The sequence below is a fragment of the Peromyscus maniculatus genome, chromosome 5 (genome assembly GCF_049852395.1).
Source record: "Peromyscus maniculatus bairdii isolate BWxNUB_F1_BW_parent chromosome 5, HU_Pman_BW_mat_3.1, whole genome shotgun sequence".
NCBI classification, from domain to species: domain Eukaryota; kingdom Metazoa; phylum Chordata; class Mammalia; order Rodentia; family Cricetidae; genus Peromyscus; species Peromyscus maniculatus.
Genome location: NC_134856.1, coordinates 82837196 through 82864646, shown reverse-complemented (window position 1 = coordinate 82864646; position 27451 = coordinate 82837196). Strand labels below are relative to the sequence as shown.

The 27451-nt window shown below is 38.9% G+C and overlaps 1 protein-coding gene across 28 annotated transcripts in view; it reads left to right on the top strand.

Moving 5' to 3' along the window:
- Nucleotides 1-27451, top strand: part of Celf2 (CUGBP Elav-like family member 2) — a 533080-nt gene that overhangs the window by 343701 nt on the left and 161928 nt on the right. For all 28 annotated transcript variants that reach the window (XM_076572793.1, XM_076572782.1, XM_076572791.1 and 25 more), the window contains one exon: nucleotides 14846-15042. In XM_076572793.1, the coding sequence (XP_076428908.1) occupies nucleotides 14846-15042 (197 nt within the window). The remainder of the gene's footprint in view (nucleotides 1-14845; nucleotides 15043-27451) is intronic.

Sequence of the window (27451 nt, the reverse complement as noted above, 5' to 3'; positions counted from 1 at the left end):
ATAGTCAGCCTGGCTACAAGATGTTCAAAAGATCAGTATGGCTTATATAAAAGAAATTGAGAAAGCTTCTTTTTAAAAAATTAGATTTATTTTATTTATGTGAATGAGTGTTTCCACTTGCAAATATGTCTGTGTATTACATGCATCCTTGGTACCCACAGAAGTCAGAAGACAGTATAGAATCCCTTGGAACTGGAGTTATTGATGGTTGTGAGCCACCATATGGGTACTAGGAACTGAACATGGGTCTTTTGTAGAAGTAGCAGATGCTTTTAACCTCTGAACCAGCTCTCCAGCTCCCTAAGGCAGTTTCTTGTAGACCAAACCTTTAAAAATATCCCTGAGTTTTCAAATCTCATGGTGAAATGAGCCAAACTGAAAAGAATAGAGCTAAGTGTGACTAGGAAAAGTAACTAGAGGCTCCAGGTGAAGTCATTCATCCTTTTCCTAGTTACTGCTGAATGTCACTCTGCTCATGCATCCTCTGAATGGGAAGCAGCACTATGCAAACAAGAGACATTGGAGTTACTAAAGAACATTTTAAAGAGAAGAAATCCTGTGTGAGGAGCACTATGCAAACAAGAGACATTGGAGTTACCAAAGAACATTTTAAAGAGAAGAAATCCTGTGTGAGGAGCAAGTTCAAAAGAACTTGCATTTTTTTCATAAATGGTGCTGAAAGTTCCCATCCTAGCCCTCTTATACCCTAGACTCTAGGCTTGATTCCTATTAGCTTTCTTCCCGAAGAGTGTTGTTGAGTAAAAGGACCCCAGCATGACAGTGAGTCAGGGAGGTGGTTTACACAACCTGCTGTTCCTGCAGGAGAACTGTAGGCTTGCCCCAGAAAATCTTACTCATACACTAATTTCAAAATAAACCAAACTTTGAATGGAAAAGAAAGAACATCTTCTTTAGAATATTGGATGTTAGATTGTATAAGCTACTAAACAATGAGACATTTGTAGAGAGTGACAGTGTCTTGTCATTGTGATCTAACCCAGTGACTGGCATACAGTATGTTCGTAGTAAACACTTGTTACATAAGTAGGGGGAAATTTGCCTTTCCATATTAATAATTTACTGGAGCAGTTTTAACTTCCATCTTGAGAATTCATCTTCAGAATGCATCAAATTCCTAAAGATCCACAATTGTCATTTTTGACTCTCTAAAATTTCAGTGGCACATCTTCAGCTTTAGAATAGTCAAAGATAATTCTGGATATTTGCGATCCAGTTGTTTATCTCTCTAGTAACCTAAAACAGAGAGGAATAGCTGGGTTAAATCAGTTCAGGTACCATGAGTTATGGTAGTGATTTCTTTAAAGCTCTTCCTGTGTCATGGCCAGAATTAGTGGAGGTCTCAGCTCCTAAAATAAGAACTTCCTCCCTAACCATGTATTTGAAAAATTATGCCACCATTGGTAGAAAAAGGCATTTCTGCATTTCTGGATGCCAGCTGAAGCATCCCTAAAAGCCAAGACTAATGTCTAATTTACCAACCATAGAAATGTAAGCTATTTCTAGAGTGATCTCTCCCCTCTTTTAAATATAGATATATATTTAATTTTTAATACTTTCCAGGTTTTTGACAGGTTCCACATATGCTAATAGAAAATAGGCTTATTATTTGAAGCACAGAGCTGCTTGTCACTGAAGCTTCATTAACACTGTTATCGCTGCCTGACATTTATCTTATAATTTTCTGGAGCTGACTGTTGTGTCTCCATGGAAACCTAAATTGCAATTGAAACAAGTATGATAATAAAGGCATCCACCAAGATTGACAGCAAGCAAAGCCTAGTTGCATTTGTTTATAGTTCCTTCAGTAGCGACAGCTAGAGACAGAGAATGTGCACTTTGGGTACTTGGAATTAACTCTCTCCTGTCACAATAGTACCTGACTCAGTCTATATGGCAAGTTTATTATAACATCTTCAGCTATGATGTTAGTAATAATGATACTGATTTTTGCTGGAATCATCTCAAGTTATTATGAATATTGAATATAAAATTAACCATGATCTTATTTCAATCCAAAAGAAAAATTCATATCATTTTGCCACTATTCAGTGTTGATCAGTCATGAACTGCCAGCTTATGATGATGTATGAATAATTTCTTTTAGGGTGGAGGTAACAACTATAGTTATACTAATTTTTTTCTTAATGTTGAGGAACCTGAACTCTCTCAAGTTCATAACTTAATATTGATTTGGTTGCTGCCTCAAAACAGAGTCATGGAAGTAGAGTAGGTCCAGAGTGAATTGATTTAAAATTAATTTCATTCTGAAAGACTCCATCCATCTGGCTGTGTTTAGGAAAGGCACTTAGACAGATAAATAAATACATGATTATCTGTATTCATTGTGCCAGATGTAGTATCAAAAAATGAAGAAATGTCTCAAAAATTATCTAGGGGGAATTTTCATATAATGATATTTAGCCTCTTAGTATAAGAGACATTTTGATTTAGCACATAGCCTTATTTTAATTCTATTTGTTTAGGGGGTTAGATCTGATGTTGTATATTTATTAAGAATAAGTAATTTAAATGCCAAAGCCTAATTCTGATTTAAGATATTAAATCATTTTTCTACTGGCGATTTATGATATTAAAAGTAATTCTTTGCTGGATGGTAGTGACACATGCCCTTAATCCCAATACTCAGGAGACAGAGACAGGTGGATCTCTGTGAGTTTGAGGCCAGCCTGATCTACAGAGTGAGTTCCAGGACAGCCAAGGCAGCACAAAGAAACCATGTCTCAGAAAAACAATAAAACAAAACAAAAAGATAATTTCTTATTGGAAAGAAGAGGTACAAATTTGCAAATCAGTATGTTCTTTTTGGTGTTCATTTCATTTTCATCTTATAGTTCAATTTAGGGATTTAATAACCAGCCAAATAAGTTGTCATTTAGATTTTCCCTTTTTATAGCATGAAAATCTACAAAATCAGTATTTAAAAGAAATAAAAAAAAACTTATGTATTGCTAGCTGCCTTCTTTCAGCTGCAATTGCATTTTATTTATATTCTTTGATTACACATCATTTTTTTTTTTATTTTCCGAGACAGGGTTTCTTTGTGTAGCTTTGCACCTTTCCTGGAACTCACTTGGTAGCCCAGGCTGGCCTCGAACTCACAGAGATCCACCTGGCTCTGCCTCCCGAGTGCTGGGATTAAAGGCGTGCGCCACCACCGCCCGGCTTGATTACACATCATTTATGGTCATAAATGACCAAGAAGAGTAGGCCAAGAGCAGGCCGATGAGAGACCAACTCGAGCTTGAATTTCACCATGATACATGATGAAATGAATAATGAATGGATGGGTAATCACTATTTAACAGAAAGGTAGGTAGAGTCTGAATGCCAGGTTATACCAAAGGTCAGCAAACTCTTAGCCCTATAGTCCAGAGTGGGAAAGACCACTGAATAATTTGTCAGTGATTCAAACACAAGATGATAGCCAGGATTAGGACATGGACTTTACAGGACAGGGAAACTCAGCAGGCATTGAGAGAAAATTGGATATGATACAAGAGTTCATTTGAACTAGGCTCTTAAGATTTCACTAAGCAGTACTAGATGGGATAGCATGTTTTTATGATGATACAATCATATGAGATTTAATGTTTATAAGCTTTCAATCTTCTTGCCTGTTGGGTCTCTTCATTCATAGAAATATGTATTGAAAAGAGGCAGGGACAGCATTAGAATTCTAGATGAAGCCTTCCCTGACTACCTTGTTTATTTGCAAAACTGTACTCAAAGCTCTACCTCCCTGACTTACTTTCCCCACTGAAATGATATTTCTAATATATTTAACTTATTTTGTCACCCACTAGAATATAACCTCTATAAGAGTATTTTATTTCAGTTTTTCTAATAGATTTGCCCTCCGTGCTTTGAACAATGTCCTAATTGTGAGAGTCACTCCATAAATAATTATTGATTTTATAATTGAAAAGACATTCCTGTCATCCAGAATTTCACACTGTACTCATGTAGGGGTTTAATTAATTGTTTCTGTAGGTTTAGTGGTCAGAGAAGAGAAGAAGTCAGAGCAAGAGCAAGTACTCAGTCTGTATTATATACCTGTTGAATATAAAACACTGTTTTCTCAGGATTATTGTATGTGCCAGGGGAATTTAAGCCATAAAAATAATAGAGACGTTGAGCGTAAAACTTCATTGGAGGTGCTAGGGACAAGGCTTAATGAGTAAGAGAATTGCTATACATTCATGACCTGAATTTGGATCTCAAGTGCTCACATAAAAATCTGGGTGTGGCTATGACCATCTATAGCCTTAATCTTGTGACAGATAGAGACACAGGAACCACTGGGTCTTGCCGATTAACAGCCTAGCTCTAAGTTAGTCAAAGACCCTGTTTCAAGGGAATAAGGAAGAGAGCAATAGAACAGGACAAACCTCCAACTTACATCTTCTGGCCTCTGCATGCACGTAGATCCATGCACCCTTCCACTCACCCACCCTCAAACATGTGAATATACCTCATCCCACCCCACTCCACACACCTTTACCTTATAGGAGGCAAAACACACAGGAAAAGGTTATTTTTAGATGTACACAATTTAAGGTAGTACTAGAATGTTTGTTCAGATTGAAGTTGGATGGTCTTGATCAGGCTATTTTCATAATGACATGATAAAAGAAATATTTGCAAATATAGACTCTCTATGCTGGACTTGACCGAGTGTAACAGTAATAGGAGAGAAGGGAAAGATTTTGTATCATAAGACCCCACGGATACACAACATAGGCATGGGTTGAAAGACTGGCCTATAACCCTTTCCAAAGCCAGTAGCACACTTGACCACCATCCCAGCCAGAGATCTCTGCCAGGCTTCTTTCCTAGTGGCCCACAAATGTTGGGTCTCACATGCATGCTTAGGAGGAAGTGCTTCTGGGGCTGCTTTTTCTGTCAAAGTTGCATTTACCTCTACATTCACCCTTCTTTGTCCCCACCCCATTCTTTTCAGTCACATGGTCAATTAAGTGAAATAACAAGAGTTTACCATCTTTTGGCTTTCATTTGTTTAAACTTTACCTAAATGTTGATGTTGACTATATTAGTCATTTGTTACTGCCTTACTAAAGGACCATTCCATGTATCTTGTGCCATTAAAGATTGTGTCATTTATATCTTGATTCTTATATGTGTCATTGCTCATTAATAGCATAAATTATATATTTTTCAATTCCTCCTTCATACTTAGCATATGTCTGCCATAAAGCAAGCCCTCAATAATTTTAAGAGTGGGAAGCAGCTAAGGAATTGGTTCAGTTGGTAAAGTGTTTGCCAAGCAAATAATGAGGACGTTACTTTGGATCCCTAGTACACGAACACACACACACACACACATACACACACACACACATAAAACCAAAACCCACAGGTGACAAGAGCATATATTTGCAATACTGGCACCAGGGAGGAAGAAACAGGCATATCCCTGGAGTCTAGCTGAACCAATGAGCTCCAGATTCAGTGAGAAACTGTCAGAAAATAAAGTGGGAAGGAAGTTGAATTAGGTAACATTGCTTGTTGGGAAGTTTGGTGACTTGAATTTGATTCCCTAGGCCCTACATGGTAGGAAAAGAAAATGAACTCTTTCATCTTCTGACCCAACTTCCCCACTCATATTGTGACACACCTGTACCTACACAAATATACATCTACCTTACACACACTATAAATAAATAAATATAATTTTTTAAATGGTAAAGTAAGGTAGAGAGTGAGAAAGATATTAAACATAGACCTCTGCCCTCCAAACGTATCATGCATGTGCACCCATGTGCACACAAGTAGACACACCCACACAAATATATAAGTATACACACACATACACATATATACACACAAATTATAAAAATGAAAATAAAAAGAATGGGAAGAAATTACAAGGACTTTATGTGGTGATAACTTCTAGGGTGTTTGAATTCTCTACAAAGAATCCTTTATTTTTGAGTTTTCGTGACAGGGTTTCTCTGTAGCTTTGGAGCCTGTTCTGGAACTCACTCTGTAGACCAGGCTGGCCTCGAACTCACAGAGATCCACCTGCCTCTGCCTCCTGAGTGCTGAGATTAAAGGCATGCACCACCACCTCTAGGCTCTCCACAAAGAATTCTTATGATTTAGACAGACAGCATGTGTGCAGTGAGTGGAGGTTGATGTGAGTCTTCCTTGGTTGTTGTCACATACATGAATAAATCCAGACACTGTTTTTACTAGTGGCTAAAGCAGAATTTGTTTTCCCTGAGAGTTACACCTGCAAAAACCTAGTCTACAGGAAACCAGACATTGTGTTGTTAATTCTGAAATTCGCCAGAAAAACCAGTTCTACTATTTGCCAAATTAAAGCAAGATTTTATTAAAATGGTAAATACTGACCAAGATGGAATTTGGTCAGGACCATCACCTGGAAACTTTCCAGGTGAGTGGCCCCTAGGCATTTGTTGTGGGGCTTATAAAGACAAAACCCATGGGTCACTGTACTTTCCCATAAGGCTTTTGTTATTTTCCATGAACTACAACACTCAGGTACCTTTGGGTAGGTGAGGCACTTGGCATTTACAGATTAACTTAGGGTCTAACAGTGTCTATATTATTTGCCCCTCTTTTGTGCACATTTTATTTTTGTTACTTGATACTAGATTATAAATAGGTGGGGCAGGGGATTAAAAAAAATCAGTGTTCATTTTGGGAAGTGTGAGCCCATGTTGATTTCCTGCAATATTTGTCTTCATTTAGTAATAGTCTAAATTTCAGTTCATTGATAGCTAAACTAATCTCCTCTCAGTCATCCTAAAGAGCCTACAGCAGGCAGTCATAGTCAGCAGCCATGTATGCCAAGTAAAGCAGACTGGGAAGACACTCTCAATTGGTAGCCAGAGGAATTGGGAGCAGTGGTAGTAACCTTGGCCATCCAGGAGAGGGTGTGTCAGCTTGAGTCTGTGCACTTTGAAAATCTTGTTTGGGATGATTGTTTCCCTGTAGCCACTTATAAACATTCATCGGAAACACCCATCCTCTAGTGAAAATGCCTTCTGCCCAAGCCCTGAAGTCCACTAAACCATTTCTGACAAATCTCAGCAGGAAATGAGTTTTTCGGTGAGGGCGGTCTATAGCCAGTTCTTTGTCACTTTCCCAGCAAGGGTTAGTGTGTGTTCAGCCATCATGTTCTCTCCTGCATGCCTCCAAATTTACTTCTTGGTGGGGTTTTCCAGCTTTCTGCTTTTTACTAGCAGTCAAATTGAGATAAGGTAATCAAGTTTCCTTTTCACTTGGTGAGTCCAAATGCTGTTGTTCTGTGACCTTTTCTAAAGAGGAACAGTTCCCCATGAGTAATAGTTACTTTTTACCCTAATAAAAGATGTACAGCTTTCAGATTTCTGACCAAATATAATCCAGTATTAACTCTAGTAATTCAGTAAAACATATCACAAATGTGTTGTTTCCAAGTTGGCCTGTGAAGGAAAATGATATCCTATACACTCTCATGACATTTCTTTCCCCCTCATTTTTTTGTCAAAGCTTATAGACAAGCTGTATTGTGTGTGTGTGTGTGTGTGTGTGTGTGTGTGTGTGTGTGTGTGTGTGTGCATAGAGTAACCTTGAATGTTTTCTTCACAGTAACACAAGCTAATTTACTTAAAAGTTGAGCATTGGAAAAAGGTTTTACCTCTTTCAGATATTTTTGGGATTATTTACTCCAATTAATCTTCAATGAAGTTTTTTTGGGCCATTCCACCCCAAAGAACTAGGGCCTTATTTTATAATTGGCATGGCTGTAATTCAAAAGGTTTTGCTACACATGGTAAGTGATAACAGTATCTTCCAAGTAAATACAGGAGCATCATTATTGCTATACCTTATTGATGGTACAATTGCTGTCAAGAAAGTTTTTAGTTTGCTAAAAGTATTCAGCTCCTCACAACCTCAGTACAGTTAGGACACAGCTGGGTGCCTAACAGTATCTAACTGCACCTTGTTGAAAAGCAGCCAAAAAAGATGCCAAGAGGTTTCTGTCATGTCAGACATTTAAAGAAACATTTTAAAAGGAGTTGCAGTTCCCAGAGCTTGAAGTTGAAATTCTCATTCTTTTTAAAACTGAAAAACTGTAATAAGGTAGTAGTGACAGTTGAACTTCAGAAAGTTGTACAAGTTGTGGCTATCCATACAGGCAACCATACAGTGCTTCTGCCTGTCCCTTGGTTGCCAAGCTGCCAATCTAGGGAGAAGATAAGGCTCTTATGAAATGACCAATACCAAGATGGAGTGTGCAGAAGAATGTTAGCTTATCCTGTGGCCTGCCAGAAGCGTCAGACCCAATGCCAGTCCTCTCTGCCTTTTTGCCTTATTTAGCTCTGTCTTGGATAGTTTTCTGTGACAGCCAAAGAGGTGTGTGTGTGTGTGTGTGTGTGTGTGTGTGTGTGTGTGTGTGTGTGTGTGTGTGTCTGCGTGCTATCACTTAAGTACAAGTGATATTAAAAAGGATTCTTAAACCTATTGAAAGAGTGGTTTTGTCAGCTGGCTGGAATCATGGGATTGCAGCTCACTTTGTTATGAAGAAGACTGGCACATATTGAGAGGGATGGCTCTTTGGAAGCACCCTTGGCAGTGGGCCACTCTCAGTTAGTTCCATCTGAGCCTGTGTTGTTTCCCACAGTGTACATGACACCTTGTCAACTCTCTGACCTGTGTGCAGTTGTCTATGATTTGGGGGAGTAAATTAGACATAGGAGGGGCATCATACTGAAGTTTCAGGCCACTGCCCCTATTATCTAAATTATCTTTCCTGTAGTCATTCTCTGCATCCAAACCATAACCAAACATACACTGAAGGTAGCATATTTTTTTTAAACATTAATACAAGTATTTATAAGAACTTAGTATTTCTTATAGCCTTTTTGTAGAAATTATAGCCAAATAGAAGAAGCTATTTATTCTCTTTGGTGTGTGGGGGGGAGTAAGTGAGGAGGGCACACAGTTAATTTGATGCTGAGCCAAGACTAGCCCCATTAGCCCATTATCTGCTTGTAGTTATGCAACTTGGCATTAATAGGATTTTCAAAACAGCTCCCTCAGAATAATATATTTAGGTGAATCTCAACTATAATCGGTGTTTTTAAAGGAGGAAAGGGAGTATATTTGTTTCTAGAGCTATTTAAATAAAATTAACAAAAATTCATTTATATAATTACATTAGCCACAGTTCAATACTCAGTAGCCAGATGTAACTAGTGCCTAGTATACTCAAGTATACACATAGGGATAATTTCCATCAGCATAGACTTGATAGAACTGATGTAGATCATTCCAAGAAATAAAAACAGGTAAAGAGCAAACAAACAAAAAAAATTAATAATATGAGTATTTATAAACACCAGTAAGATCAGCTATCTTTAGTCAAAAGTATTCAGAAATAGTATCTTTTTTGCATAGTATTTTTGGTTTAGTACATTAATATGAGTATTTATTGGCTTATTACAGCCATTTTGTAAATTTGTTGCTCATTTTATATAGGTAAAGTAAGTTAAACATAGAAAACTATCCAAGAAAATACAAAATCAGAAATCTGTTTCTCCTGTTTCTAGTCTTGAAAGTTTTCACTCTTATAAAACCCTTTCCTGAAGTTAATCATAATAATAATGCATTAAACCACTTATTTTTAATGATATTCTACTTTCTCAGAGGAACTACAGATGGTTTTGCATATTCTCTGTTGATCTGATTTCTTTTTACTAGAAAATAGAGTAGGTAAGTAGGTCAGTGCAGTGCTAAAAGCAAAATGTAAGCACTCTCACCACCCTCCAAATATCATTAGGAGTTCATCTTGGCTCTAAGACTCATATCAACAATGTCCCCTGGCTCCCTGCTCTCTGACTTATGGTCCCATTCCATTTGGCACCCATCCTAGAGGAGTCTTAGAGTAGGTTCTCTGCCAAGGGCAAACGCAGAACTGATATTCAGGATCTTGTTAAAGTTTTTAGGCAAGGTGACTACAGATGTATGTGTCCAAGATCTGCAAATGGTCACAGAGTCCATGTGAAACACTATTTCAGCATTTCTTCAAAGAAGTCTAGTTCATGGAACAAGAAGGGAAGACAATTAGCTTTTAAGTCTTACTGTGTCCATATTTTACAATCATGATTCCTTACAGGTGTTACATTGGAAAAGGCACATTACCCCCATGGCTCTCATTTGCTTCATCTCTAAAATGAAGATGATTCCAATAGAAGCTATTGTGATATTGTGTGTCAATAGTTGGCAAAGGTTTCTGGCAGAGGCTAGGCCCTCTGTAAATATTATCTGGAGTTGAATCTAAATTTAATTCCTTTTTTTTTTTTGACAAAGATCTTAATAGTGGGTTTTGCTGAGTTGGGGTATATGTATCTATAATTCTCTATTTATAATTGGCTATTTATGACCTCTCTCAGGGAATCCCCAAAAGCTTAGCTTAAAACATAATTAACATGTAATCTTTGGCTTACTCAGAAGTATATATACCTACAGCCCATGAGAACAGAAGTCACCAGATTCCCAGAGAAATGAGCTTTAGCCAAGATAAAAGATTCAGCTTCCAAAGGAAAACTTTAGGTGTATTAAAACAAAATTAACAAAATTGTTAGATACATCAAGATGCAGTAACAATAGGAAAGTCACTCTGATAAGAACATCTATCCCAAATAAAAAGTTTTGTTTGGAATTTTTTGGTGGCGGTTTTAATTTATACTAGATATGAGTGAATTTCCTTACAGACAGAATTATTGTATATTTCAAAGTGGATACAAACAGTCATTTGCAAAATGGTAGACAAGAAAGGATGTAAATAAGGATGGGTGACAGCTATTCATCAAAGTGACTCTGTGGGACTAGAGATGAAGGGATCTGGACAGACAGAGATCTTATGTGATGACTGAGAAGATATGGGACTCAAAGCACCGTCAAAGGCTCATAATCTGTGTGCCTTGCAGCATGTTTCCACAGATAGAACCATGTGTGTAAATCTTTTCCAGCCCTTGTTTGTTTATTTGGGAGTCTGCTTCTAGAGTTCCAGTAGGAATTGTTCTGGAATTTGTCTTCCCCTTGATTTGTTATGATCTCTCTGCATGCCACTCAAACCAGACTGTACAAAATGTTTGGCCATGGGGTGGATTAAAAATGCTTTGCACTTTGGGGCCCAGAGGACATAGATTTGGATTCTCACTATAGTTTATAATTAATCTTAGGTAATCTTAGGAACAGAACTTATTTCTCACATGTTGGCATTTGAAAAATACTAGTTTCTCATAGGTTGTCTTGAGGGTTAAAAATGTAAAGCACTGCCAGATATAGTGGTCCACCCATGTAATCCTAGCTCTTACTAGGCAGAGGCAAGTTATTGGTGAAATTATTAAGGCCACTCCACAGACTCACTGCAGAACTGAGACCGGATTAGCTCTTTTTTAGGAATGGAACCCTGTAGGTTTTTCCTGGTAAAGGAGCTCTGTAGGTGGTACCCTGCAGCTTCAAGTGCCCGCCAGCCGCCAGCCAGGGAGGAAGCTGAGGGTGGGAGCCACCCAGGCCTTTGGAATTTGCTGCACGTGAGCACCAGATATTGGTGAAATTATTCAGGCCACTCCACGTAGTTAAAAGGGAGGTTTATTTTGTGGGGTAACTTACAAGTGAAGGGATAGTTTACAGAGTCTGGGAAAGGTGTAGCGCAGTCCAGCGGTGTTCTCTAGAGAACTCTGCTCAGTCTTCCTCCAGCGTCCAGGGTCCAGGAACTAAGAGAGCAGGCTCATCTGGATCTCTGGTATTCAGGTCCTCTCTTGGCCCCGCCTTGTAGGCGTGACAGTTACCGAATCCTCAATGGGGGTTGGAACTTCCAGATCAAGGCTGGAATGGCTACCCACTACAGCAAGTATATCTCTGTGGGTTCAAGGCCAGGCTGTTCTGTATAGCCAGTTCAGACTAGCCAGGCAGGTCTACATAGTAAGACTCTGTCTGAAAAACAAACAACTCCAAAACCAATAAACAAAAAATGTAAAGTACACAGCATAGTACTGGTATATGTAAAATACTATTACTCCTAGGGATATGAGTCATGTTTAGGTTTAATTGAAAAATAGATTTATGATGGTCACTCTTTTCAGTTATGAAAAGGAATAGCAGACATTTATAGAACGCTTATTTCTGGGTCATAGGACTCTATGGAGCAGAATCTCTTGTTGCCATTTTATAGATGAAGAATCAAACTCAAAGTAGCACAGTAAAAAAGTGATGTCAGGATAAAGAGGCCACACACTTCACCGCTACTCTGCATGCCCTTTGAATGATAAGAGGTCTTCAGGTGTCTAGGAGGAAGAGCTGACTGGGAGAGATTCTAAATAAGCACTTTCTACTATATAAAGACCAAAGGAGTAAGCCTTCATCCCTCTGCAGCTTTCCTCCTTTTTTGAGGAAAAAGTGAGTTTCTGTTATTTGAAAAACGAAAAAGGAATGTTCATTTGAGATACAAACATTAACAAGTACTTGCTCCAGAACTCTAAGTTTAGATATTAGACAAGTATACTGTGGCCTAACTCTTGCACTATATTAATCATGGTCCAACTTCTGCTTTCCGTTAGCTTAGACCTGTGGCAATACCTTCCTCTTTGCATCTAGCTAGTTGTCAACAGCACTAACCACGAGTCCTTCCTGTGCCAAAATGAGTCTTGCCACACTCTCAGCTTTCAAAGTGCTATAAACACTGTATAGTCTACTGCAAAGAATTGTGCCACCTCCAGCCTGTGCAGTCACAGCTCCACAGGTTAAACTGTTTATTGAATTCTCAGTGGTGGGAAATAAGTGTAGATGGATGAGAACAAGATAAATGATCTAGCTCTAATATAAACAAGCATTGCATTATACCTGAATTGATGAAAAAGGATCTTGTACTCAATATTTTATTCAGTAGAACATTTTTATAACAATAAGGTTGATTAGAGAACGCTCTAAGAATGCTTCAAGTTAGACACTCTGATTGTTTACTTCAGAGATAAAAAAAAACAAAGTGGTAAAATAGGGAGGTAGAGGTAGTAGAAATTGAAGCAAAACCTAGTGAAGAGTATCTGACATTATTTCCTCTCTGGATTAAATCTGAATTGAAGTTTCTCCATTCTACAAGCTTTGAGAGAGACAGAGACAGAGAGAGACAGAGAGAGAGAGACTTTTCACTGTGTACATTAGTTGTCCTTAAATTCTGCCTTAGCTCCCAATTGCTCCCGTGCTAAAGAATGCAGGCATGCTGTTTTTTGTTTGTTTTTTCAAGAACTCAGGTCTAGTGAGCCTAGATCTGCAGCAGCTTTAGAGAGTTCTTTTTGTTTGTATGTTTCTTACAACAAAATAAGAAACTCTGTTAAGATCTCTAATACTTTTTTGGTATTCAGGGAGGCTACACCTGCCATTTACATTTTAGTGTGTCTTCTTCCTGCCCTCCTTACGTCGTGGAGTGCTTACCTGCAAGTCTGTAGCTACTGGGCTGCTGTCTTTGCACTTGTTCAGGTGCTTTGTGTTTTCACAGACTGAGGAGCTAGACCAAGAGTACTCTGCTACCAACAGGCACATTCAGAAGTATTTAGTCTTCTTAAGAGAGGAGCTGGGATATACAGTGTGCTGGGTGGGGGTTATGAAGAAAAAGGTGTTGGGTTTGCTTTGTTATTCTAGTTCAAAGGGGTTGTCCGAGGTAAAATGGAATGAATTTTTCACCATGTTAGGCTTTAAACAAATATTCTCTCCCAAATTTGGGTCTGGGAAATGATAGGAAGAAAGACATAAAACCTTATGCTTTAGTTCTTTGTATCCGCCCCAAATATTTACTGAAGCTAGGAGAAGAAAAGGCAGATCTTTTTTTTTCCTTTCCCAAACGTGTGATTGTTTAGAACTTAAGTGCAACATCTGGAAGTCAGATATACAGAGAGCAATTTATGGAGTGTGAAAGATTTAAAATATTCAGTGTCCTTTAGTGGGAACTCAACTTTTTGTGCTGTATTTTTTTCCCCAACACAAAGCAAGCAATTCTGAGATCACTTTTGCCTCTCTGAATTAAGCCCTTTGTGCTTGGGTCCCATAAACAATGTGCTTTTTAAAGGGGAGCCCCCCCCCAAGCTTTAGCCCTTTCCTCCAGTGCAGGCAGCCAATCAGCTGCGCAGAGCTGCATAGCTGGAGCGCTTTCCTTTCTGAGCAGCAACAACGTACTAATTTGATGCACACATGGATGCCTCTTGCACTCTGCAAATTCATCACCAGCATCTTGCATTAGTCATCTGATGGACTGCCAAGTGTTTCATTTTCTTTCCATGTGACTTTATTATTACCACCTCGCTGTCTCTTCCAAAACCTCTGAAAAAAGGGCGGGGAAGGGGGAAAGGGTGAGAAATCCAGCTCTCCCTTTCTTTCCCAGCGATAACCAATGCAGAGCTGATAATGCTGCCGATTTGTGATGTGTTGATGGCAGCCTTGCCAATTGAGACCTGCACTTAACTTGCAGCTGCCTCCCAAGCCTGGGTTCTAAGATGTCCATGCCCTAGGTGACAGGCGGCCAGGCATTGCCCTGTGCTCGGGAGTCAATGCTGAACAGCAGCAGCATGCAGTGAAAGCATCGCGCTGCTGCTGAGAAGCAACCTAATGGTGCCTCTGCTTTGTTTTAGTTCATCAAATTTCTACGAGTCATTAGGCACTTTCCCCTGTGCTCCTCTTCCTCTTTCCGCCTCCTCACCCCCAACCCCCACTATTTTTTTCTTCCTGTCCTTCGCCCTGAAGCCCTAACTCTGGCTCCTGGTTCCGTTTTTGACAGTAACGGCACAGCCAACAAGATGAACGGAGCTTTGGATCATTCAGACCAACCAGACCCAGATGCCATTAAGATGTTTGTCGGACAGATCCCTAGATCCTGGTCAGAAAAGGAGCTGAAAGAACTTTTTGAGCCTTATGGAGCTGTCTACCAGATCAACGTCCTCCGGGACCGGAGTCAGAACCCTCCCCAGAGTAAAGGTACAGAATGCATGTGGCACATGGGGTAGGGGTCACTCAGGGTGGGCTTAGTGGCTGGGGTGGGCATCCCTGGGTGGCCAGAGCTCCCAGAGCCTTCTGTCTGCAGGAGGGAGGGTGACAAAGAGGAAGGGAAGGCAGTCTGAGAGCAGCTGGTGCTGGCAGCCCTGGTGTTCTGGCTGTGCCTCAGGGCTCCTCCCAGAACTCCCGCCTGCTGGGACAGGTGGGGACTCAAGAAGGAGGGCAGGAATTCTGCCCAGCTTTTTACGGTCCCCTGATTGCTCCTATGAGGTCACTTTCTAAGTAATGTGGCCTCTGGGTGGGGTTGCTGACCCTGTAAGGAACAATGTTTCTCAGTCTTGTATTTCAGGAGCTATCTCTGTCTGTGCTACCTTCCCATGATTACTCATGTAATTACAAATATATTACACTTTTTCATAGCCTGTAGAGACCTTGAAATGACTAGCAAACTGTTAGTGTGATGCCACTGGTGGGATTAAAAAAAAAAAAAAGGTTCACTTTGAGGATGGACATCCATTCTCGGGGGCCAGTGGGGATCATTAGGAGAACTGTGCCCTAGTGGTCTGAGATAGTTAACACACCTTCAGAGATACTCAAGGCTTACACCCTTATCAGAGGTAAGATTAAATAGAAAACTCTGGTGCTTATTACCGCCTCCATTTTAAGATAATGGTGATGGGGAAGAGGTTACAATTATTAAAATAGAGGCCAAGAATTGTACTAAGTTGATGCTTCTGTGGTTTTGAGCCCTACATTGTAAGTCTACATAGACTACATTTAAAATACCTTCTCTGCAGCCACCACTTGGTTTCTTTCTCTATTTTAACCTTCTCATTCAGTGATGCTGTCCTTTTTCAGCCTCTCCTCTCAGGGCCTCTCTGTCTTCTATGGATATCACACTTCCTTTTCCTCTGTGCTTTGCTGTTTCTTTCTAGCCTGTTTTATTTTTATGTGCATCTTATAAAAGGGAGCTCATTGCTTGGCTTGTGTGTGCTCTTTAGTTAGGCACATGAACCTTGCCTCACACTTTTCTCTGAGCCTTTTGAAAAAAACGAGTAAGGAAATTTTAAGGCCAATATTCTGTAATTTTGTGAAGTGCTAGGACATCTTCTGTTCTCTAGTGCTGAGGTCTTTTGAGCTTTGGGGAGCTTTTAAAGGGAATTTAAAAGCCCATAGACAGTACTTGCTCTCAAGTGACAGACTTGCCTTCAGATTTTATTAATAAACTAGGGTTTTTTTTTCCAAATATTGCATGTAACACTATAGCTATTAAAGAAACTAGAATTTTGTGTCTACAAATCTGACTGCCTATAATTAGAAAAGTAGAAACTCAGATATCTTAAATCAGTAAAATATAAATCCTCAGAGATCAGGATTATATTAGAGACTTTTGTGAATATTTAGATATTTTCCACACAAAGAATAGGGGTTCATTTTAATACTTTAATAGTACACTACTTAAGAGAGACAGTATAATGCATGGTTCTCAACTCAGTGCTTTTCAAGTGAGAGTCCTTCCCATCGCCTAAAGTAGTACCCAAAGAAAACTTATCTATACCAGTATGCACATTTTTCCCTCACCTGGAAAATGGGACACTAGAGCTGGGTTTATCGGTAGTTTTCAAAATGGCCTCTGGCAAAATAATCAGAACTCAATTGTTATTATGATGCCTGATTGGTTGCTTTAAATCTTTTGCGTATGTGTTCCTTACAATGCCCGAAAGACCTTTTTCCCAGTCAAGTATATTCAATGTAGGGCTCTGTCTTTACCATACATGTTCCTTTGACAAATAACCTTATCCAGATGAAGATTGAGACCATATATTTTGTTAACTTCTGTTCATTGGGTCTTCTAAGTAATTTTATGAAAACAGTTTGCAGAAGCCTAAGCTCTTGAAGAGGGAGGGAAGCCAAATAAGGGAACTTTGGGGTTATATGCAGTATTTCAGGCCCTCTAGTGAGAGCTTTTATATGTTTTCATTTAGCTTTTACCAAAATCTTGAAGGTATATAGTATCAGTCACAGTTTACAGATGAGGATACTGAGGCTCAAAGAAGTAAAGAAATGTAGCCCTGTTTCCTCCGCTAGAAGTTTATATCGGACCACTCTTCAGTCAGTCTTCAGATACTTCACTTTTTTGTCTCTCAGTGAAATGAGATTAAAAAAAAAAAAACAGCACCATCTGCTCCATTTCATGGCTTCATTTTCATGGCTAAGTATTTCCCAAGTGAAAGGAAGGGATTTCTACCTTTAAGAGCACTGAAGGTTTCATTTCTGCCTTTGTGTTTAGTTTTTATACTCATGGGTTTGGGTTGTATATCACTCAGACTCATGGTATCACGGGATAGAAGTTAGAGATGAAATCATTCAAATCTTACCTTTGGAAATACAGGTCAATTCCCATTACTGTGAACTCCAAGTCTCACATCAAATATTGCTTGAAATATGTGGGCTGTCAGCCAAAGCTTGAAAGGGTTTTTGTTATACAGATATCTCTGTTGTAAAGGTATTTGTTGTGATGGGATTTGGGATATATAATGACATTGCTCTCATAGGATTACAGTTCTTAACTGCTTACATGTAGAAAGCAACAGCTACTGTTTTCTTTACACCAATATCTGTGCATCCATATATAATTTTAACAGTTCATATATAAAACTCAACCCCAAGTTTACATTGATTTTGGCTCTGTCAACAAAGTACAGTTACCATGTTTTCACAGCACTGATGTTAGAGCCTTAGAAACTAGAAATACTGGAGGCTTTGTCTAAATGTGGTTTAAATTATCTAAGCAAGGCTTTTGGATGGCCTTGATTCATTGCCTCATTGGCCTTGATGGTTCCAAGGAAAGAGAAAAAAGTTATGCTATTACTTAATCCAGGTGAATTAGATCTTTCTGTTTCTTTGCATTTTATGTTCTGTTTAATCTTGGCGTATACAAGCTTTACCCTGTTTTAATTCAAGAGTTGAAGTCTAAGCTGTCTGTTTCTTCTTCTTACAGAATGTATTCAAGCAGTTTCAGAAACTAGGGAATTTAGGTAATTGATTCTGGTCTGTTAGGACTTAAGAGGAACTTTTTTTTTTTTTTTTGGTTTTTCGAGACAGGGTTTCTCTGTGTAGCTTTGCGCCTTTCCTGGAGCTCACTTGGTAGCCCAGGCTGGCCTCGAACTCACAGAGATCCGCCTGGCTCTGCCTCCCGAGTGCTGGGATTAAAGGCGTGCGCCACCAACGCCCGGCTAAGAGGAACTTTTTTAATCTCTGTGTGTTTTATGTGTGCACATGTATATTTGTGTGCATGAGTGTGAGCACACATGTGGAGATCAGAGGATGACCTTAAGTGTCAGTCCATGCCTTCCACCTTGTTTGGTTTTTTTATTGTTTATTCCTGTGTGTGCCAGCCAAAGTAGTAGGCCTGTAAGCTTACATGGAGGCTGTCTTTTCCTCTGTTCTCCATATAGGAGTGAGTGAGTGCTGCAATTGCACATATGTGCTACTGCCCTTGGCTCTACACGGATCTGCAGAGCTGTACTCAGATGCTCACATTTGTATAGCAAGTGCTTTCCTCACTGAGCCGTCTTCCCAGCCCAAGAGAAACATGTTTTATTCAGCGATTATCTGCCAATTCTGCAGATGATATGAAATGGACTTTAAAACCATACATGCCTAAATCCAATTCTTGGCTCTGGTTTTCTTTAAGTAGTTCACGTGAGCACTTCACTTAATCATAACAAAAAAAGGTGGGGGCGGGGGACAGAATGCTATGTTAGTAATGTTCCATGATGGAGTACAGTAGGAACTTGTTATAACAGATTATTATTATAGTTGCTCTCTTCATCATGACTATCTTTTATGAACTTAAAATCTAAGACGAACATTAAAGTAAACTTACAGGTCACTACAATAAAAGAATATGAGATACTAACTGCAAAAGAAGAAGACATGCATATTGAAATTAGAGAAGTTCACAGAAGAAATAAATATATTTTATTTTATGGGATATAGGAAAAGATAGCATCTTTACAAAATTTTGAAACCAGTAATGGAATTTTAGTAAATAGAGATGATGTTAAACATTACAAGTCGATGGATTAGCTTAGCCTAATTCAGACAAAAAAGAGAGAATGACAGAGTATAGTCTGAAAACTGTAGTCTCACAAATGTGAAATATGTGAAATGCAGTGGAAGAAAGGAAAATTAGAAAGCTAATCATTTTTATAGGGTAGTTTTAGAGAGTCTTCATTCTTAGAATTAAAAAAAAATTAAAATTTCTCTTTTAGATAAAGGAGGATCTGGAAAGATACTTAAGCAAAAAAGCAATAAAGAAACCACTGTAGTCTGTTATCTTTTACTCAGAGAAGGATGTTGCCTCTCCTGAGAATGTCAAGGAAAGGAATGAGTGACTAAGGCATAAACAGCAGTGTAAAGAAGGAAGATAGATAAATAAATTAGAGCAACAATGATGGAGAACTTTTGGGTTATCTGGAAGAAATGGGAAAGGAATCAGCAATGGTGAGAACAATGATAAGGAGAAAATTTCGGAAAGAGAAAAACAGGTTCAATTTTGAGGTGCCCCTGAAGGTCAAGAAGAATAAGGTCCAACACATTGATGTTGTGGTTATGAGGACTAAACAGCACTTCAGGAGCAAGGTGACAGTGGGGTTGGGGAAGAGGAGTTGAAGTTGTATATGTGGGGCTGTGAGTGTAGATTCCTTTACTCTAGTGCCTTGCTCGTGAAAGAACGTGTGTGTGTGTGTGTGTGTGTGTGTGTGTGTGTGTGTGTGTGTGTGTGTGACTGATGTTACTGCTTCTACAAAAGATAAAAGATAGAATAAAAGGTGATTGTAGAAATATAAAGACCACGGAGTCAAGGTCCTTGAACAGAGAGAAGAAAAAGCTGACGAACGTAAGTAGAAAGGTAGAAAGATGCTTAGTTTGAGACATCAGTGCAGTTAGGAGGAAGTTACATACAGAAAATGTCAACACAGAGGGGAAATACTATATTTGTAGATGATATTTAATAGATATGCCCTTTGTCCTTGTAGTAAATAGTAAATTTCTGAGAATGCCAAGTGGAATTGAGTAAAATAAAGATAGATGTAAAATTATTGGTTTGAAAAATTGAACAGAAGAGCTACTCAGGAGCAAAGAGGACCCTGATACACTTAGACTATTTCAGAATGGGCCCTAGAGGCTGAGGTTATGGAGAATACAGAAGACAATGAAGGACAACATGTTGTTGGTCTGTGAACAAACAGAATTGGAGCCATGGAGAACCTGTACCTAAAGGTGGCTAAGCTGATGGGGTAAAAAGTTGGAAAAGAGCCAGGTGGTGGTGGCACACACCTTTAATCCCAGCAATCAGGAGGCAGAGTCAGGTGGATCTCTGTGAGTTTGAGGCCAGCCTGGTCTACAAAGTGAGATCCACAGGACAGGCTCCAAAACTACACAGAGAAACCCTGTCTCAAAAACCCAAAGCAAACAAACAAACAAACAAAAAGTTGGAAAAGGTAGCAAATTTGTTGGAATATGCTCTCCAAGGTCTAAAGTAGGGAGCTAACAAAACTGAAAGAGTATTACCTTACCTTATCTCAGAGGAGAAGAAGAGTTGTGTGCAGATGAAGAACTGGAAGATGTGATTGTGTTCAATCAAGACCAAACATGGGAACTGTAACTACTGGTAATGAAATAGGAGGGTTTCACCAAAATCAAAATTATAATCCAGGATCATGGCTTCTGAAGAAACATGTTCTATAATAAAGGCTATTTCTGTTTTTCTAAATTTAAATCATTATCGTCTAATTTTACATAATTGAAAACCAAGTGATTACATTGAAATAGCGGAACCTTTGAGGCTGTGATGCAGGAACAGAACCTCAGTCCTCATCTAATGTGTTGCTGATTACATTTTACTGTCATTCCTTTGACGACTTCTACGCCAAAAGAGAAACACAAAGTGGAAGTGATCTCTGTTGACTATCTCTGCATAGCCCGGGCCAGAAGAACAAAACTTCCCTGTTTTCATGTCGTATGTTAGGAGGTCATCAATAAGTACTGCATAGCTCTGCACCCTGCATTGCTCAGAACTCAGTATTTTCTGGGTGGAACAAAACTTAAGTGTATGTCTTCTTTTGGAAGAGTTATTACCTTCAAGTTTCAGAAGAGCAGCTTTCATAATACTTATGACACTACTGCTATTTCACCTTCCTTTTGGTCAGGCTGCAGTTTGGGTGACCCAGGAGGCTGTCCCCATTGATCTTAGAATATGAGGACAAGACATTTCTTTCCATCTCACAGACTCTACTTGGTGTTTGATAATTATCCATTACTAAAGTCTCACTTGGTCCTAGTCTCTCTTTAGATCAGTACAGTGGATAAGTTTCTTGAAAATGAGACTAGAGAATGAACAGCAACAGGAGAAAAGACACCAAACCTAATTTTTTTTATTTCAGTATTGGACAGAGTGACAGCTCACAATCCAGATGATTCTTGTTCTGGTAGAATGAGCATACACCCTGGAGACAGGAGACTTAGAGCCGGTACTTACTACTGTAAGATAGCTTAGTTTCTCTAGGCATAGAACAGAGGTAATACCTACCGTTCAGGGATGTTTCACATGGCCAATAAATACCAAATGTGAATGCTGCTAGTATAGTACAATGGTAGTTGAGAATCTTACAAGCTGTACTCTTCTGGAAAATGTTACATGTTTATAAAGAACATCCCTGGCCAGTTTATGTTGTGATACTAGGGGCTCAGAGGCTACAGTGAGGTGGTGAAATATGATTCTAATTGTAAGCCTTTCCTTTCTTCCTAAAAACCTCTACAGAACTCTGCCTTAAGTAATACAAATGGTGCTAGGATATAGGTGTGCGCCACTACATCTAATTGTTCTATATTTCTTAAAAAGGAGGGTTGCACCCTAGATTGTGTGGGACTGTCCTATTTTTAGTGGTCCTCAGGAAGAATCCTTTTATCCAGAGTTAATTTTATCCTAACAGAAATCACTGTATTACTTACTGTGGCACTCTTTCATTGTTTACTGACTGAGGATTAGCAGGGTAAATATGAAGCACAATTAGAATTTCTGTATATGTGTAGGCAGGGATCCTAATCGTGCCTTATGAAAGGTGGTTTCACTAGTTCTATCATACGGTTATATTAAAAAGACTTATCAGAGAGCTAGGAGGATGGCTCAGTGGAGTAAAATGCTTGCTCTACATTTGTGAGGGCCTGACTTCCAATTCCCAGGACTTATTTAAAACTGGATATGGTAATAAGCATATGTAATTCCAGTCCTCCCACAATAAGTGAAAGACAAAAGACTTCCCCAGAAATGCATGCTGCTCTCACACATATGAACACACAAACAGGAACAAGTACACATGTATACACACATGTACATCACACACAAAAATAAATGAGAGTTAACAATTAAATATTTTTTGAATAGAGTTTTAAATACCACCCATTAGCTTATTTGAGTTAAAGGAGTGAGAAATGCAAAAAACAATTTCCTTTAAGTTCTCATAAGGAATCCTCTTCAATGGCCCATACTGTGGAGAGAGTAGCTGGGCTATTTTTGATTTCTGTTACTTCTGTCAAAGGGCCGTTTCTACCCTAGCAGATAATAATAAAATGTTACCATGGGTACATTTTGATTCTATTGTCTCTGGAGAGAGAAAAAGAAAGACAGGGAATGAGGGAGATACAGAACACATAGAGTGCCAGTATCAAAGCCAGTATCAAAGTAGACAAGAAATTACTCGAGACTGCCTCTGACTATTTTGTTTTGCTTCTCCTCTGTCTGGAACATTAAGCCTTCAGCAAATCCCCAGTTGTCTGGTTCCTGGTAGATTTGTGTTTCTGGAAATAAAGTTTTAGAAGACTAAAGAATACAGGCTCTGGATAGAAAAGAAAAGACTGGGTAGTAGAAATTGGAAATGAGCTCAACGCTGTGTCTCTTTGAATGCCTCCAACACATAAAGCTGGTTGATGGAAAAAGTGCAGTCTAGGAAGGCTTGCAGTTTGCATTTGCCATTTTATGTTGATAGCTTGCCTGACTAGAGGCCATTTGCCTTTCCTTGGTACCCAGTGAGATTTCTCTATGGTGGAAGGGCTGTACATCAGTTTCACAGTTGTGCCACTGTGGATGACCAGACTGTGGGACATTATGAAACCAGTCCTTTAGAAATAAGCAGTCCAGCTTCTTCAGAAGAAAGAGGTACCCTCTACAAGGCAATCCTGTTACTTATTTAGAAACACCTTATGCATTGCCAGAGAGCTGCCATGGCTTGCTTCCTTTACTCACTTGGGATCCAAAGATCCTAGAAATTCACATATTCTTGTTTAAAGGCTTACTTTTTTCTGTCTCCAAACTTTACTTCTGATGAAAATTTAAAATTAATCATAGCTATTTTAAAAAGAATTTAAAATGCATTAAAAAACAATGTTACATACCTTTTGAAAAAGTCTATTATCCTTAATAATTCCACCTACTGTGAAATGTAAAATTGTTGGTATAGTTAATACCACTGTTCATTCTTATAAATATTACTCAAAATGCTAACAAAGTTTATTTAGGCTTAAGGTTTCCAATTGTTGGGTTTTCAGCCTAATTTTATTGGTTCTGAGACCCCCCTATTCTCATACTTTATTTTTCAATATTAGTTAACCAAACTTTTTACAAGAAGTGTTCTCCCTTCAGATAGATGTAGGCATCCTGAAGGTACCATGAATAAATATAGAACAATCATTATGATCATCAAAACCTTTGAAAACTACCAGGGAATTTAGATAACTAGCCAAATGGGCTGGAGAAATTAACCTAAAATAATATTATCTTAAAAGAAAATTATGTGTTTTGATAAAAGATAGATGCTAGTATATTGGCTATTAGGAGAGTTGCTTAAAGCAATTGAAAGTATTCTGACCCATACTGTGAAATTCAGTCAAAATTTAATACTAGGCATCTCAGAGATACTTTAGGATTAGCATCAGAAACACTCAGGCAGTAAACTAGACCTGTTAGGCATATTAAAGAATCAGGCCTTCAGATTAACTTGGGTGAGTACATGCCATGGAGAGAGAAGCACAGAAAGGCACATGTGAGATGATAGATAGTGATGTGCTGGATTTCTCTCGTCTTCTTTGAAGCTGAGTTGTGTGGTCAGCCACATAGAAGTAGAAAGCAGAATAGCAAGTTTTCCTACAAATAAAAAAGGCAGCTAATCAGCTGAATGGGGACATATCACAATGGTAAAATTAATGGATCCAAGTGGATGGTGACAGCAATTCAGACACTACAAAAATTGGTATTTAGGATCAGTATTTTTTCACTCTCTATGTAAATGACTGAGAGAGAAGCTTCTAATCCAGCATTCATACTTCTGGCATTAATTTAAATTAGAGACACTCATAGTATACACTTCAAGCAGTGATTATGTTGAAGAATAAAGAAGTATAATTTCTCTATTTCCATTAGAAGATCATAGGTTGGAATCAGAGAATAGAAGTAAAGTAAAGGATTGAAATAGAATGTTCTGTGATGATATTCTTCAGCTCTCCTAGAGTATATCATTATAAAATGTTTTGAGGTAAGTTAGGCTTAAAGTTTATGTAGCAGACTCTGTGGCCTAATTTGCCAAGGGACCAAGATGTATGTCTTAGAGTATCCAGGAAATGCTGCTGCCTTTTCTTTCTTTCTTTCTTTCTTTCTTTCTTTCTTTCTTTCTTTCTTTCTTTCTTTCTTTCTTTCTTTCTTTCTTTCTTTCTTCCTTTCTTTCTTTTGCCTTCTTTCTCCATTTTAACTTTAAGTTAAAACAGATGCTGCTATAATTCAATGGAGATCATATTCATAGACATTTAGAAAATTATACAAATATTGTAGGCATAGAAGTGAATAGGAACCTGCTCCGCAAATGCTCAACATTACAAGTAATATCAGAAGCAAGCACTATGGAGCAGGTAACTTAACAACTTTCTACCACAGAGCCTTTTTGCTGCTATCTAGGACACCATGCCCAGTGTTAGCTAGTGTTATTGAAGTTATATCAAGGAGACAGAGCATTCCAAAGGAGAGCAGCATGAATCACAAAAGTCTAGGAAGGTGGACCCACATAGAAAGGTCTAACAGGTTAACTTAAAAGGACTGAGAACATTAAGCCATAAGAATGAAAAGAAGGAAAACCTATAGCAAGACATTAAAAGGAGGGTTTGTGCTCTAAAAAAAAATAGTAGGGGTAGACTCTGATTGAAGTTTTGAAGATGCTAAGGTGCAGGGTGAGGCTGTATATAGATAAGCTTTTTGAACCAATGCTAAACCCTGGGACACTGATGCTTCTACTTAAAATGTTGGAACAGCAGGTAAAGTATAGAGTTTGAGTGAAACTTTTATATAGAAGTGGTAAACTTATAGCATTATATAAAAGTTAAGAAGATGGAGATGCAGCAGCTAACTTAGCAGTTCCTAAGAGTGGACCTTGCCCATCTGTCTTAAAAACACTGATGCAAAACCTTTGTAACCAGGATCCATAGGTTAAGGTATTATTGAAAGGAAAATAGATGGCCCAGAGTCCTGTGACAATAAGTATTTTTGGTGGCCTGCTGTTCAAAGGGCATTATACTTATATTCTTGAGAGTTCAGTGCTTTTCCTATGACATAGATGAAATGAGAGATTAGGGGAGCTAAGGTCATGTGACAGGAAGCATGATGTTTCCCTTTTCAGTATCATGCCCATATAGCCTCCTTCCTCTTTTTCTTCATTTTTAGTATTTTTTTTTCTTTCATCTCCCAGAGGTGGGGATTTAGAACATGAACAGTTAAAGTCTTTTTCTAGTGTGCCTTTCTGAAGGTTTTCTAATTCAGTACAAGTCTGCTGCAGCCCTTACATCAGCATAACTAAGTCATCCCTAATGCAACAATCTGGTCTTCTGCTGCAGTTTTTTCCTGGGGAAACATGAACAAACATGTTTACCCAGATAGGTCACCAGTGACAGCTTGATGAAAGGATTCCACCCAAGTCTATCATGAGACTACTTGCAGGAGGGTAGATGATTCCAAAGCAGCTGCATCAATGAAAAGTCCCAACCCCAGCATGGCTGACAACAGGAAAACTGTGTCTCTGGAGCTCCCTGACCAGCTTGCAGGGAGCTCCAATGAATAGTCACCTATCCTATCCCCTTGGAAAGAGGCCTTCCATTCAGTATGTGACCTTCCTGAGTCCTATGTGTCTCCATCTTCCATTTTTCTCTCCAGGAGTGGAGAAAACCACTATATAAGCCTTTAAAACCTGTGGTTCTACTTCTTCATTAGGATCATTGGCCTCATTGGTCCACAAAGGTGGAAGTAACAGAAGCAGGAGACAGCCCTCTGGGAGACAGACTTCAGTGAATCAGCTCAACTTTATTCCAGAGTATATGGAATATATAGGATTAGGGAGCCCGGGGACAAGCCCTAATTTGCATTAAGTGGCACACTCCTATCATATAGCTGAATTAGTGGAAGCATGGCCTTATCAAAATGGCTAGAACAGTTGCCTAATTACCATGTGAGTTATCAGGGGAAGAGCGTTTACAGGGAAGTGTGTCAAGGGTCACTTGAGATAAGTCAGACATCATGGGCCTAGAGACATCTTCTAGATAACACTAGGTAGAAAGCAGGGAGCTTTGCTGGGGAAGGAGGGAGTTGCCATGTTGCTGAGCTTAGAGAAAGCTGCCAGGCTATGGTAAGACTGCAACCTCTACCAGCCATCAATGTCTTCCAACAAAAACCCCTCTTTAAAATTACTTAAATTAGTTTTTGGACAATTTCACATATTTTTAATGCATTTTGACCACTATCATCTCCCCTGCCCTCTCCCATCTCACTATTACTTCTGTCTAACCCCCACTTCCTAAGAGATTGCTTTGTCACATTCCTGTCTGTTCATTTTGTTTTGTTACCCACTCACTTAGCAAGGATCATTTGTGCGACCATGGACTTAGAGTATCCATTGGAACCTAGTTGCTTCGGCAGTGCAAACCCCCTTTTTACTATAACAGTATTTAACATAGTGTTCTGAGGAAGAACTACCAGCCTCTAACTAAGAGATAGTACTTGACATTAAGCTGACTAGTAGCCTTAATCCTTATAGAAAGCATGTGTATTTGTGTGTTAAACTTTTATCTATTGTTTTAAACTTCATTGTAACCTGAAATTGGTTTATTTATTTCTTTGTCCCTTTTCCCAATGAATGTGAAATCCTCCCTGGAACACTTCTGTTGCTAGAATTTTCCTCCAGTTCTGCCTGGCCCGCGGTCAGGACAAATCTCGCTCACCTGCCAGTCCCACAGCCACTCAGACTCAACTGAGTAAACACACAGAAACTTATATTGCTTACAAACTGTATGGCCA